Source organism: Cynoglossus semilaevis, chromosome 1, assembly GCF_000523025.1.
Source record: "Cynoglossus semilaevis isolate Cse_v1.0 chromosome 1, Cse_v1.0, whole genome shotgun sequence".
Classification (NCBI taxonomy): domain Eukaryota; kingdom Metazoa; phylum Chordata; class Actinopteri; order Pleuronectiformes; family Cynoglossidae; genus Cynoglossus; species Cynoglossus semilaevis.
The window spans coordinates 2192813-2206769 of NC_024307.1; the positions used below are offsets into that span (position 1 = coordinate 2192813).

The 13957-nt window shown below is 43.4% G+C and overlaps 2 protein-coding genes across 2 annotated transcripts in view; both read right to left on the bottom strand.

Moving 5' to 3' along the window:
• LOC103381345 (NACHT, LRR and PYD domains-containing protein 12) overlaps positions 1–1263 on the bottom strand; it is a 15326-nt gene extending 14063 nt beyond the window's left edge. Inside the window, exon 1 of the mRNA XM_025058568.1 lies at positions 1115–1263. Coding sequence (XP_024914336.1) covers positions 1115–1263 — 149 coding nt within the window. The remainder of the gene's footprint in view (positions 1–1114) is intronic.
• ldlrap1b (low density lipoprotein receptor adaptor protein 1b) overlaps positions 393–13957 on the bottom strand; it is a 32065-nt gene continuing 18500 nt past the window's right edge. Inside the window, exons 4-9 of the mRNA XM_008314005.3 lie at positions 13117–13231; positions 11393–11465; positions 8515–8610; positions 6070–6203; positions 4907–4941; positions 393–1840 (exon numbers count right to left, since the gene is read on the bottom strand). Of these exons, the coding sequence (XP_008312227.1) occupies positions 1696–1840; positions 4907–4941; positions 6070–6203; positions 8515–8610; positions 11393–11465; positions 13117–13231 (598 nt within the window). The 3' untranslated portion in view covers positions 393–1695. The remainder of the gene's footprint in view (positions 1841–4906; positions 4942–6069; positions 6204–8514; positions 8611–11392; positions 11466–13116; positions 13232–13957) is intronic.

Genomic DNA, 13957 nt, shown 5'->3' on the forward strand with positions numbered 1-13957 from the left:
CATTTTGTGTACTTTGTAGACTTTGTCAGCGGAAGCAAACCATGTTGCCTTCAGTATTTAGTGTCGGAGAACCGCAGCCTTCTTTACAACGCCCACAATAGGGCTAAAGTGCCACCTGCTGTAAAACGAATGAAATGATTAGTTCAAGATTCGTTGACGACTCGTTCATTTTAGTGTTCGAGAGTCAAAGATTCGAATCAATAAAAAGAGTCGGTCTTCCCATCACTACTGAGATGACAGGAAACATCACGGTGGTGAACCTCACAACCACTGACCCACAGACCTGATCTGGAGATTAAGAATGACTCTACACCCACAGATAGATGTCGCTGTAAGTACGTTCTGGACAGGATTAGAGAATGGGTACATAAAAAACAAAAAAATCACACAAATTTATATTTAACGACTTTTATGTAAATTAATGAGTTAAATTAAATCCATACATAACCAGGTGATAAAAATAACACATACTCAGAAAAACAACAGGGATGTCAACAGGATGGCCTGATTTTAGCATAATTATGTAACATCGGTTACATAATTACTCAATATGCTGGAATAGTTTTAAAAAATATTTTGTACAATAAAAATAGGTAACGTGTTGATTTCACCACAGAAAATAAGTGGTGCAACCTAAAAATAGTTTTAGGGGAAAATGGCCGCATCAGAAATTAATATTTGGACAATATTGGCAAAAAGTTAATATCGGGCATCCCTAAAAAAAAAACAGTAAACTGTTATAGTCAATGCCAGGGTGAATTTAACAGACAGGTGTTGTGACATCACACTCAACTCTTTAGATCCATGGTTTTGTTTTTGTAATCAAGACATGAACCACAATCACCAAATGGAAAATTAGTGGCATGACCAAAGAAAAGACTGATGTCAGAGAGACACAGAACCACTCGGATCAGTCCAGTCTGAACAGTGAAAAGAACTCACCACAAAGTCTTCTATCATCATGACTCCAGCAGTCCAGGTAGCAGAAAGAGGCCTTAAAATTCCCTTCAATGTAACGTGTGCTTGTAACGTCAGGTGAATGCTACACAGCGCAAAAATATGTTTCGCATTAGTAAAAAATAAGATTGTCCTCGTGATTTTCTCCGTCACTCACACGCACTCTTTGACCCCAAACACACACACGTTTTCTTTAAAGCTTTTGTTGAGCCACCAGCAGGGGGCGACTCTGAACCACATCGGTTGTAACTGCATTTGTAACGGCAGCAGTACAGCTGAGGTCTTCTCCTGAAGCGTCTCAACCATCTCTCCATCTCTGAGAACGTTTGTTTTTCACCCTTTATTCCCACTTTACTCCCTCGTTAATCTCGAAGTATTTTAGTATGTACACTACTGCTGTACACACACACGGACACATTTAATGCGTACAACGCACACAAGCAGACAAAACATGTAACACACAGTGAATTGGTAAACTGACAGAAAGGGAAGTGATAAACTGACGGTAGCAAACATTAAATAACTTTTTTTTTTTCTCTCCATAGAAAATGGTAAATAATCGTTTGTATTGCTTTGGCCTCTGTTGTGAGCCGACCTCGTTTTGGATGGAATACCACCAGATGCCCACTAGTCTGCACAGCCGCGTCGACTTCACAGCACAAAGGAGGAGGTCGTCACGTCATACATAAACCACCGTGTGTCCTCGTCCGTCCCTGTCGGCCTTTTCTCGGCAGCACATTAGCACCCGAAAGTATCTTTTTGTGCAGCAAAATCTATGTCTTCTTGGTCCCATTTGCCCGGGGACAGGCACTCTTCAGTGTTGAAGTCCTGAGGGTTCACCCCAATGTCCAGGACCTGGGGGTTAGTGCGAGACTCAGCGAGTCTGTGGGGGGGAGAAGAAGACAGTGGTTGGTTAGGAGCAGCTTTGGTAATCAGTGCCATTGATTTCTCTTGATGGACAATGGAGGCAAAAACAAAAACAGTGACGGACACACAAGGACTAGGACAGGGGTGGCCAACCAGCCAAAAGGCTAAGAGCCACAATTTTTACCGTGTTACTGCCGTGTAACTTCATGCGTACATCTTTTCATCAGTGCAGGTTTTCCCTAAGTAATTTGCGTCAACGCCCATCGCCATGAGATTCACATAGCGTAAAAAACACAAACATAAGATTCGACATGAACGTAAGAGCCGCATGTGGCCCCCGAGCCACAGGTTGGCCATGCCTGTACTAGGACGTCAACAGGTCCTCTGTGTGTAACAGAAATACAAATACTACCAAGTACCTGGTTTTAAAGAAGTTAGGAAAACGAATACGTCTTTATTGGGGATGTAACGATATGCTTCACTCGCGATACAATTCAGGATTATTTATTTATTTATTGCTCACCATAAGGTTTAACAATTTTTTAAACTACGTGAATTAAACTCCTGACAAACTGTGGTTGGTTTAATAGTGGTTCACAACCAACGTTTTTAGACGCATACCGCCACCTACTGTATTAGCGTGTGTAGTGTCATGTATGACAACGCGGCCTACTCCTCGTGCCTTTGATGCGATGTGAATTGCCACGCATTTGTAAACATTTTTTAGAAATTCACGATGCATCGTTACATACCAAGTCTAAAATGACTCATTAATCATGTTAATCATAATCATTTCAGACTAAGATTAAGGCAGTAATTCCCAAACATTTTATTGCCTCCTATTTCTCCCATTTCTAAAAAGGACTACTGTCGAGCCCCCAACCCTCTTATTAGTTAACGTAGCAGCGAATATTCCACTGCTGTAAAGACAGCATTTAGTGAAACAGGAAATCAGTTTCCATTCAACAGTGATGAAGCAGAGACATGTTGTGATGAAGATGTGGACACGCAGACTTCTCAGTCTCTGAGCCTCATCTGTGATGAATCACTCTGTGGAACAACAATGGACGTTCAGAGCTACACAGTGTTAGTGGGTTATGGCCAAGAATGAGAACAATGAGGGTACACGTCTGAATAAATCGGATTGGACGCTGACATCCATGTAGATGAGACGGCTTGGATGTTGAAGTTGACTGTGAACGAATGAGGTTGAAGTCACCACGTTATGTATGATGTCTTTACCTGAGTAGGATTCAAAGCTATCCAGACTGCGGCTGAGGAAAGTGCAAAGTCAGAAACATCAACAAGTCAGGCAACAGCTGCAGTCTGAATGATCTCAGCTAACTCACTTCAAATTAAATTTTATATATATATATAAAAAACAGCTTTAAGAAGAGTTCAGGTCTAGGAGCATGTGTTCAGTAAACTGCCTTCACACAGTAAACTGCCTTGGCTCAAGTGTGCGCTGCAAACTAGCGATGCTGTACTACCACTAGTGTCCAGCAGATGGCAGTGCAGCCTCACAAGACTAAATCGTCCACCCTAACAACCGGGAGACGTTAAATGAGAAGAACTGTGAAGATCTAAAGTCACGTGTTACGGTGACTGTGTTCCTCCTCAACAAAGGAGAAATTAACATTTTCAAATCTAACTTTCCCAAAAGGTTAAACGGAAGTCTTTATTATGCTGCACCATCGTTTTGACTTCTTGAAGTTTTCTTCCCAAAAGGTTACTAAGACTAACCCAGGTTAACTGATGAACGCAGGATAGTCTGCAACCGCTAGGGGGCCCATCGACATACTGCTGAGCCTACTTTAATCTCAAGGACAATCATATACTGTCGAGAATGAGTCAGAGTCAGATCATTATGACGTCATTTGTTGACACAGCTAACGTTACTTAGCCGTTTACTGAAAACACAGCTGCACGTACAGCCAAGTGAGAGAGTTCAAACATGCAGTGTATACAGTACAGTGACTACACACTTGGTAAGTGGCTCTTGCCTTACAAAGAAAAGGTCAGGGGTTCGAGTCATTAAGTTCAATGGTCATTTTAAAATGACCATAAACATGAATGTGAGTGGATGTTTGTCACTGGTCCTGCCTTTATACACTGTCACCTTCATCATTTAGTTCAGAGTAGAGAAAAAAAAATTGAACGAGTCAGCGCTGACAAGAGAAGCAGATGGCAAGGAGTGTTTTTCAAAATAAAATATCAAGCAACCTAACATGAGTAAAAAAACAATCTAATTCAATCTCTTCATTCCTTCTATTTATGTGCGGCCTGATACTGGTCCACACCCATACAGTTGGACACCCCTGATATATTACACTCTTCTGTGCATGTTCCAAGTCCCTTCAGTAATCACAGAGTGGGAGATTAACAGCATTAAGGTGTAATTATAGTGTGTGTGCACACACACATTTCCAGCTGACGGTGTCGTCTGACTGTGCAGCCCGTGGAGCCAAATCTGAAGGTGAAGAAGCTGCTGTCAAATTAGCAGAGGTGATGAAGAAGGATCCAATAATGTGAGCCTAAAGGCGTTTTTATGGACGCCGTGAACGCAGAGGTGTCAGTTCACACAAACATCCATCAGGGGGAGCCAGAGGTTAGCTCGTTGTTGTCGGCAGAGCCTCAGGATTTTCAGCAGAGAAAACGAGCTATCATCCAATAACGTTAAAGTTATGAGACCCTGACTCCCCCCGCCCCCTCCCCCTATTTAACTACGACTACTACAACAAAATCACTTACTTTCCTGCAGTTTTACGGCATAAACACCAAGCAATTTGTCCCACGGCAGCTCTCAGCGGTAATCACCGGCTCACAGAGCTCATGAGGAATCAGCGTGTGGAGCAGAGATTATGTTGAACGGAGCCAACGAACGCTGCATGACTCAGGGTGGGGGGTGACGGCGCCAGGGCCGGTAAAGTGAGCCTGTCTCCTGTCTGTGAGAGTGCACCGGGGCGAGCCCAGTGGGGGGAGAGGCAGTGTTGGCAGTGAAGGCAGCCCAGGCTGCAGGTGGCCCACATGTGTGGGCTATGGGGTGGGGGCTAGGGGGCACAAATTCAACGTTGTTACTCACCTTGAAAACGCCTCGTCCAGACCATCCTCCAGCTCCTGCAGCAGAGACGACACACAGGTCAAATTCACACACCAGGGGAATACAGGTCAAACAGTACAGGTGTACCAGTCGACTGACCAGTGATCTAACCCTGGTCGTGTATATGGTTCAGAGGTTCCCAACCCGAGTGACCCCATTTTAAAATTACAAATTTTCAGCGACCCCAGAGGCAAAGTTTTTGCCGATATCGTCCCAACACTTAATTTCCGATGCTGATATAGTGGGGCAGTGGTGGCCTGGTGGTTAAAGATGTGCCACCTGCTCAATAAAGTCATAGGTTAAAGCAGTGTTTCTCAGTTATTTTCTGCCATGCACCCCCTAGGGGCACACCTCTGAATTAAAATACTCTTAAGTGTCTGGTAATATGTATTTATTTATCAGTACAAACCACTGTATGAGTTACTGCACCAGCATTCAGCAGACAATCCACTGATTATTAAAATAGATTTATAAAATGAGCTGAAATGCTGCCATCTAGTGACTGTCTAGTGTCTAAACATTTTTTAGTGTGTCTAGACATTTTTTAGACATTTTTCATATACAGCCGATTTTCTCCCAAACTATTTTTAGGGCACACATCATTTGACAAAACCCAGGCGTGGCTTAATCGGGTTTTCATTATCAAAGGAAAAAACAATAACGATTTTTAAAGATACTACATAATTATGCTAATATCGGGCCAATAATAATAATCGGGCATTGCTTTTTTGCTCAATTAACTAAACATTTTAAGCGACTCTGTTTGAATTCCAGGTGACCCCACTTCAGGTTGCGCCCCCAAGGTTGAAACACACTGATATAGAGTGTTTGTCTGTTGATTTCGGATTTCATTTCTCAGGAAAAGTTATTTTTTTGTAAGCGCTCTCATTTAAGACAAACATAAATCAGCAAAAATCGATTTCGGCATGTAACACCAGAAAATTAAAATCAGCAAAAAAAAAAAAAAGAGTCGGTGCTAAAATACTGCTCATTACTGAGTACCTCAAAAGTACCAGTTACTTCCTGCGACTGCTGTAAAAGCAGCAGCCTCTGGAGGTCTGACTGGTTGCTACAGTGTCGTGTGAACAAGTTCCCTTTTTCTATCTTATCCAGCCGGACCAGCTGAAGCCTGAGTCACGCCTCACCCATACTGTGTTGTTGTTCTCCGTGGCATGGTTGTGCACCACAGGGGGATCCGATTCCCCCTGCTTTGTTCCTGAGTGCTCCTGCGTCACGTTGGCTCCCTCAGCCAGGTCCAGAAGTTCTCCTGTGGCCACCTCTGCAACGTTAAAGGGAGAAGACGAGCTGTTAAAACAGGAACGACTTATTTTCACGTCGTATTTCAGCGTAGCTTCAGGACTGTAGTCGATTCAATAGTGGCTCAAAAATTCACTGGGATCAAAATATTAAATTCAAAGGATCAAAATATTTATTCACCAAACAAAAAAGGTTACCGTATTTTCTGGACTATAAGTCCCACTTTTTTCATCCTTTGGCTGGGTTTGTGACATATATATTAAAATACACCATTTCACGTGTTTGTTATTTTCACACTAACAGCCGCTGGAGGGCACTGGTGCGACTTATACTCCGGAAAATACGATAGTCATAGTACAGTGCACTGCTAAATCAACGATAACAACTGGAATTAAAGATCAACAAAAATACGCCAACCCACGCTCACCCCCTCTTTTCCTCTCTCTCAACCAAAAGGAAGCAACAGGTGAACACAGGTGCTGGATCCCAGCTATAATCATGTGACCTGCTGCCAATAACCAATAATAACATGACAACAAATGTGTACCAGCGAAGTGGGTCAACACCGAGTCTTTGGACTAATGTTGTCCACTGAGGACAGCGACTCATCGACGGCTCCTCCTACGTCCACAACACTCTGAAGCAGTGACCTGAGCACCGAGCCTTGAAGAGTCAGCATTCAAACGTACGACTCCGTCAAGTCAGAACTCCTGTGAACAAATTCTTCAAGTTACAGCTTAAAGGTAGAGTTCGCCGGAATTTGAGATTGTGATGAGAGGAACGGTGATCGTTATAAACAATGTCCAAATGTTTTCATCTGTTTGGTTTTTTGTCCTGTCGCTCATTAACTGTGTCAGACACATTACAGTAATTAGTACCACGAGTACCAACCCACACTAGTCTAGTCAGCGTGGGTTGTGCACACGACCATCATTTGAAAAAAAACATTTTTGTTATATTATAGAATGATGATTAATCGCGATTAATCTACAGCTAAATCAGACTTTCACAGGTTGTTATTCCTCAGTTTTTTACTTTATTTTAGTTTTTTGTGGAACGTGGAGGAGTAGTAAACAAACATTGGGGAGAATTTAGTGAGTTTTAAGTATTTATTGGGTTTTAGAAAATATTTTGAAAAGTTAAACACTACCAATTAGTTACTGCGACATTCAGCTCTGTGAACGATGCAGTCGAAGTGAGTCCTGAAACCAGAGGAGAGCTGAGTCACCAACAATGTGACTTATCCTGAGAGTGGGGGGGGGGGGGGGGTAATATTGAATCAGTCACACTGAAGGGTACATAAATGTAACTCTATGACAGAGCTATAACAACTGTGAGGCTGGAAGTGAAGACCTCTGGGAGCGGGGTTTCAAACTAGCACTCTGATGACATCACACTACTGCAGTACTGGACAGGAAGTGGAATAGTCCCTCCAATGAGGACGGTTGTTGTCAGGTAATAAAACACTACGTTTCCAGGGTCACAGCCTCAGACAGCAGATTTAGACAGACCCCCCCTCCATGGGCACCTGGCTCCATGGCAGGAAGCTCTGGACGGAGCTAGTAATTTCAGATGTTGGAGTTGTCAAATGGAAAACCCCCAGAGAACGAAGGAGGAGGAAAGGATCGGCTGATGGAGGCTCAGCGATTGGCAGCAGAGTGATCCTGATCCTGATCCTGATCCTGATCCTGATCCTGATCACGTCTGAAGGTTTCCAGGCTCACTGAGGCGCTGTTTACACGGTGACGATACGGCTCTGGTGATCCTGGTGCTATAGCGCCGATTCATCCCGTTTCGACAAACGTGGAGTGTTGGGGCGCAGGACTTTGTCCTCACTGAGGTTTGAAAACTCTCTCTTCAAATATAATTTCACCAGGGGCCAGATTTTTCCGGCCCGATATCAGAATAATATGTGTTAGAATCATAATTGGTTTTTCCTCCGATTATGAAAACTGATAACACAACGCTTGGATTCAGCCGAATGATTTGTGACCTAAAATAGTTTTGGGGATAAACGGCTGTATAGTAAAATGAAGGTCACTAGATGGCAGCATTGCAGATAAATAAATCTATATAACCAGGCCTGTATCGGTATCAATAGCGACATTTCTCATATCGGAAAGAAGTTAATATCGGACATCTCTAATCGACCCACAGTATTTATTAAATCCTCAACCATTGAAAATGTCAGTGTGCACCGACCGCCCTCCGCCTCTGGGAGGAGAACCTTCACAGGTGGCTGAATAGCCCACCCCCCCTCCCCCCCCCCAGAGACAGAGCAGTGAGGGTGATGGAGGCAGAAGGGAGAGAATGTATAAAACATGGTGACTCACCCCCTCCCTTCAAGCTGCCCAGACTGGCCAGGCTCTCGGACTGGGAGGTACTGGCTCCTTCCCCGTCTGACCCCGCCTTCAGCCGCTTCTCTTTGTCTGTGCAGCGTAGATTGAAGCGAACGAAGGGAGACAAAAAGAAAGAGGGAGGAAAAAAAAAACAAATCAGTCAATGAAGAGGAGCGTGCTTTGAATTCTGCTTACAGCGAATCACTGAAGGAACTGCTTTGTCTGCTAGAAACTCACCAAGTGTGAAGTGAGTGTAAACAAATTAGTGAGAGCCAGAGGCTAACGAGGTTAAGACCGTGACTACAAACATCTGTGGACAGACACTGAGGACGTCTGTCTGGACGCCGTCATAACGTAAATGAGGAATACTTCTTGGAAGAGTTAACAAACTGTATTTGTGGTATTACTGTATTTGTGGTATTACTGTACTTGTTTACTGCGTTATTATCGACTGTGAATTTGATAGAAACCTACGACAGTTAAGACATTGAACCAAACATGGAAGAATCTGTGAAGTCGTTGGTGTGTAAGAAAATATCAATTGAAACATTGAAGTATTGCGATATTTTGGTTCACCATACTGTATCAATATTCTCCATCAGTGTACTGATTTTTTTAATCACCAACTACCAGTCAAATATTCCTGGTTTTGATGACTTGACAGATGACACTTTGACTACAGTTACATTGGGGGGAGAAAAACTATACATACATCACCGTCCCTATAGTATTGTTATTGTTGCCCCTGTATCGTGATACGTATCATATCGTCAGATTCTCGCTAATACACATCCCTAACCGATCTTGCTGGTGCAGCTCAACCGTGGAGTTGAGGACCAGGTGGACTGGGTTCTTGTCCTCAACAACAGTCATCAGTCTACAGACCTGAACAGACAATCTGACGGTGGTGTCAGTCAGACAGTCAGTCAGTCCTGGACTGACTGACTGTCCTGATCTCAGTCAGTCTGCTCTGACACAATCCAGGGCCGCTGACCAGAGGTTGGAGCACCCACAGACACAGGCTGGGAGTTGATGATGGGATGTTAAGATCCAGGAGATTCAGTGGAACTAGAACCGTTTTCCACAGTGTGTGAAAACAACAAACTGTGTATTGACCATTACAGACACGGCACCACAAGTGGACGGACAGTGGTACTGCAGACTTTTTGGTCTGGTTCAAGTCCAGGTCAACAAAACGTCAACCGCAGACACTCAGACTAAAACAGCGATGATGTCACACTACCCTGCGCTCAGGTAACTCAGTGATGGCAGGGTTATTCCCAGTGTCACTCTCCTGGCTTTTCCAGAGGGTGGCGCCGGTCCCAGTACAGTTAAGACATCGAGACAAACATGGAAGAATCTTTGAAGTCGTCCAAGTTGAAAACCCGCTGTGGTTTTTACAACTTTCCAAGAGATTTATGAAGGGAGTTGTACAATCTGGAGGAATGTGGTTCAGGAATGTGTGGTGGACCGTGGAGAACCACTGTGGAAGTTTGTGAAGGGAGTTCAGGGAAACCAGACGAATGTACAGTAGAACGCCGTTCAGACAGGGAGCTTTTACCCAATGCCATTTCTCCTGTCACTGCTTCAAAAAAGAAAAAACAAAAAGAAAAAAAAACACCAGTTCTTCCACATCAGTTGGTGAAGAACGGGAAGAGATGAGAAAATAACAAAATGAAGCAGACAGTGTGAAATTAAAGACTTAAAAGGTGGCATTCATTCAGTTTTTGGTTTTGTAGAAAATATTTTGCTTTAAAAATATAAATAGTTAAAACAGTTGAAATGTGTTGGGAACAAACGTAGCACCGTCTCACCTTCAGCGTTCTCCACAGGAGTCAATGACACCGAGACCTGACGCTCACACGATAACTCCATTTTTTCCCACTTTGCCCCGCCCCTCATCCTCTATTGCCACCTCCCTTCCTAAATCCACCCCCCCTTTCTCTGCTCACTCCTTATAATAAACTGATGCAAGTGGCACAACAAGGGGGGAGGAGAGGGAACAGAAAATGATGGGGGGGTGAGGGGGCTCCCCCCTCATGTACCGCAGCTCTAGAACCACACAGACAGAACGCAGGAATCTGACTGAATAAAAAAAATATACAAAATGAAAATATACAAACGAACTCCCTGTTTTCTCAGCTCTTAGGTCCTAAAATGAAACGCTCCTAACAGATAGCCGTGGCTAAGCTAGGTGTGTGTCAGTAAATAACTCCAACCCCAGTGTTCGATTAGGAAACAGATCGATGGAGACGTTCCTGCCGGAACATTCAAACGGCTGACATTGACCTTACAGCAGGGGTCACGGTCAAAACCAACATTTTTGAGATCAATTACATGAAAATTCATACTCGGAACTGAATCACTGTCCAGTTCTGGACACCATCGTATCAGGGGTGGAAAAAAAAATTCTGAGACTAGGATCACAATGAGGGGGGGGGGCAGAGTCTGAGACTAGGATCACACTGGGGGGGGGCAGAGTCTCAGACTAGGATCAGACTCAATTTATCGTGGCACCTATAGTATCGCAATGTATCGTATCGACGCCCCTGTATCGTGATACATATCATAAGTAATCTTACTACTCTACTACTACAACTACTACTACTCGATTTTAACAATAACTGTAAAAATGATTCTTACAGCTAAAGATGTAGCAACAGAAATTCTTTCAACCAATACCCATTATGATTTTTTTTTTTTTAATCGCAATATGTCGTTATTTTGTTGACCCTGTATCGTATTGGCAAGAATGTGGTAAAACAATACGTAACAGCGCCATATAGTATTCAGTCAGCAACACCAGTCAGGAAGGAGAGGAAATCATTCATCCATCCGTTACGTGGCGGACTTCAGGAGCGACCATGCGTACCTTCCTTGGCAGCCTGCCAGAATTCAAACGCCACTCTGAAAGCCTGCGCCACGGTCAGGGTCACTGCCTGGGCCTGTTGGAGGAGGCAGAGAGAGACAGACGGTCAGAGGCTGAAGGAACCCAAAGAACCCGACATTCAATCATCTGGTCACACAGGAAGGACAATAACAGGAAGTCCAGGTGCTTCGACCTGGGATGAAAACAGGAAGTGACCAGTGACACGGGGCACGGATCCACGGAGCCACTTCAGGAGGAGCAGAGGAGAAACCCACTGAGTTTATGACAACGTGTTTATTAAACTGGGAGGACACGTGACCTTTGAGCCAGAACTGAATTAGTGGGAGGAAGGAAGAGGAACCCTCCTCCTTCAAACCTCCAGGGATCGAGAGAATGTGAACTTGGGGAGGACAGCATCCACACCCTCCACCTTCTCACCCCTCGACTCTGTCTCTGTCTCTCTCTCTCTCTCTCTCTCTTACTAGTTTTTCTTGTTTCTTAAACATTTGCACGAAAAGTGTGACCGACAGCAGAGTTCTTTTCGCTGTTCCCAAAACTAACATCCACATGACTCACTTTTCTCACACTGGCAGCAGCAGCAGCAAGCCTTCAGAATTATTAGCACAAAAATATCTATATATAAGTCTATCATGGGGGGAGTGGTAATAGTTTGATTTAAAAAAAATACTAGTTTTTCAGTAGTGATGTGTAAATACATCAGTTTGACATGTTTAACAGTCGTAACTTTAAACGTTGTATTTTATAACAAAGTGTTAAAACAACAGGAGGTCCACTATTGGAGCATTTATCGGCTGGAAGCAATCTAGTTGCCTAGCAACCCCACAGTGATGACAAGACGTCAGAAAGTCACTGAAGTACTATAGCAGAATACCAGAATGACACCGTGTTGCCACAATTCATGGCTGTTTGAGACGAAAATAAAAAAAATGAAGATGAAAAAACTGTGACAATCAGGATTGACATGAGCTGAGGCTCAGGACCAGGTCAACAATGAGCAACCAACGACAAGAAGTGGCGGCAAATATTGCGATACTGCAGTGATGTGGTTGTACCTCATCAGGTGGTACAATGTCAGCAGCCACTGTAGCTGAAACTGTAACCAGTGAACTCAACTCTGTGTGTCAACCAGAGATCACGATGACAACTCTGCGTCTGAATCCTCAGAGCACCTCCTACTGCAGTGTTGTGTTTCCTGTGACATCATCAAAGTACTGAATAGAAATGATGACGAATGACTTTGTAAAGTCATTACCACAGTGGTACTTGGTACTGTTATCAGGACCAGGTGGTCTCTCTGAGTCACTGAAACCTCCACTTGGTTTTTAATTGTTGGATTTTATCAGTAAGGACGGCTGTAAGAAAATATTGATACATTGAAATATTACAATATTTCATTTCACAATACCTTATTAATACTATAGGCCAGACCTGGGCACAGAGGGCCGCTGTGGCTGAAGGGTTTTTTTCCAACCTGTCCAGAACACACTGACTGACCAATCAGCTGTCTGAAGACTCATGGCAGTTGATTAAATAAGTCAAGACAGGTGTGCTGCTGCTTGGTTGGAACAAAAACCTGCAGCCACTGCGGCCCTTTGTGGACCTAATTGCCCACCTCTGCTATAGGCCATTGGGAGGGGGGGGGGAATCAATATATTATCATGGCTACAGAATGGCAAAATATCATTGTTTTTGTTTTTTTTACTCACCATTTTCTTCTTGGTGCAGAGGAAGGCGTGACACTCCAAAGCCTCGTTGTGTTGGCTCTGGACGATGTAGGCGAACACTTTGTCGTGCATCTTGTCAGCTGTGCAGTAAGATATTCTGGACAAAAAGCACAAATTCACGCAAAGATTTAGACGCTGGATCCTCTGAAGCAGGGGTCCCAAACCCTCGGCCCATGGACCGGTTCTGGTCTGAGGGTCGTTTGGTACTTGGCCGCAGTGAAAGAATGAGTCATTTATTTTGTTTAAAGAGAATTCTAAATTCTGAAGGAAAATTCCTCTGATAACGGAAACCCGATAACACAAGGCCTGGGTTTCGCCAAATGATGTGCGCCCTGAAATTAGTTTTGGGGAAAAATGACGGTATGTGAAAGTGAAAGCCACTAGATGGCAGCATCACAGCTCATTTTATTAAACAATTGAAGTCCCAGCACCGAGTGGCTCACGACCATCGAACAGGTGACATAGTCAAACATGCATCCACCTCCTCCACAACACAGATGTGTGTTATATACAAAGTACTACAGCGATACCACAAGTATTTACTGTCTGTCCACAGCAGGGGTCGCCAACTATATTTGTCAAAGGACCAGATTTTTTTTTTAATAATAATAAAAAAAAATTTATATAGAGTTGTTATAATATTATATAATATTATAATATATATAGCTTTCATTTTGATCCTAACAATTTTGGAACCCAGTTTGGGACCAGGACTTCATGGTTCTGGGTATAGTTCTGTTATTTTATTTTGAAATTAGTTATTTTGAAATTAGTTATTAATATCTTCCCGTCTTTATTTCTAAAGGTTTACTTTAATTTTAGA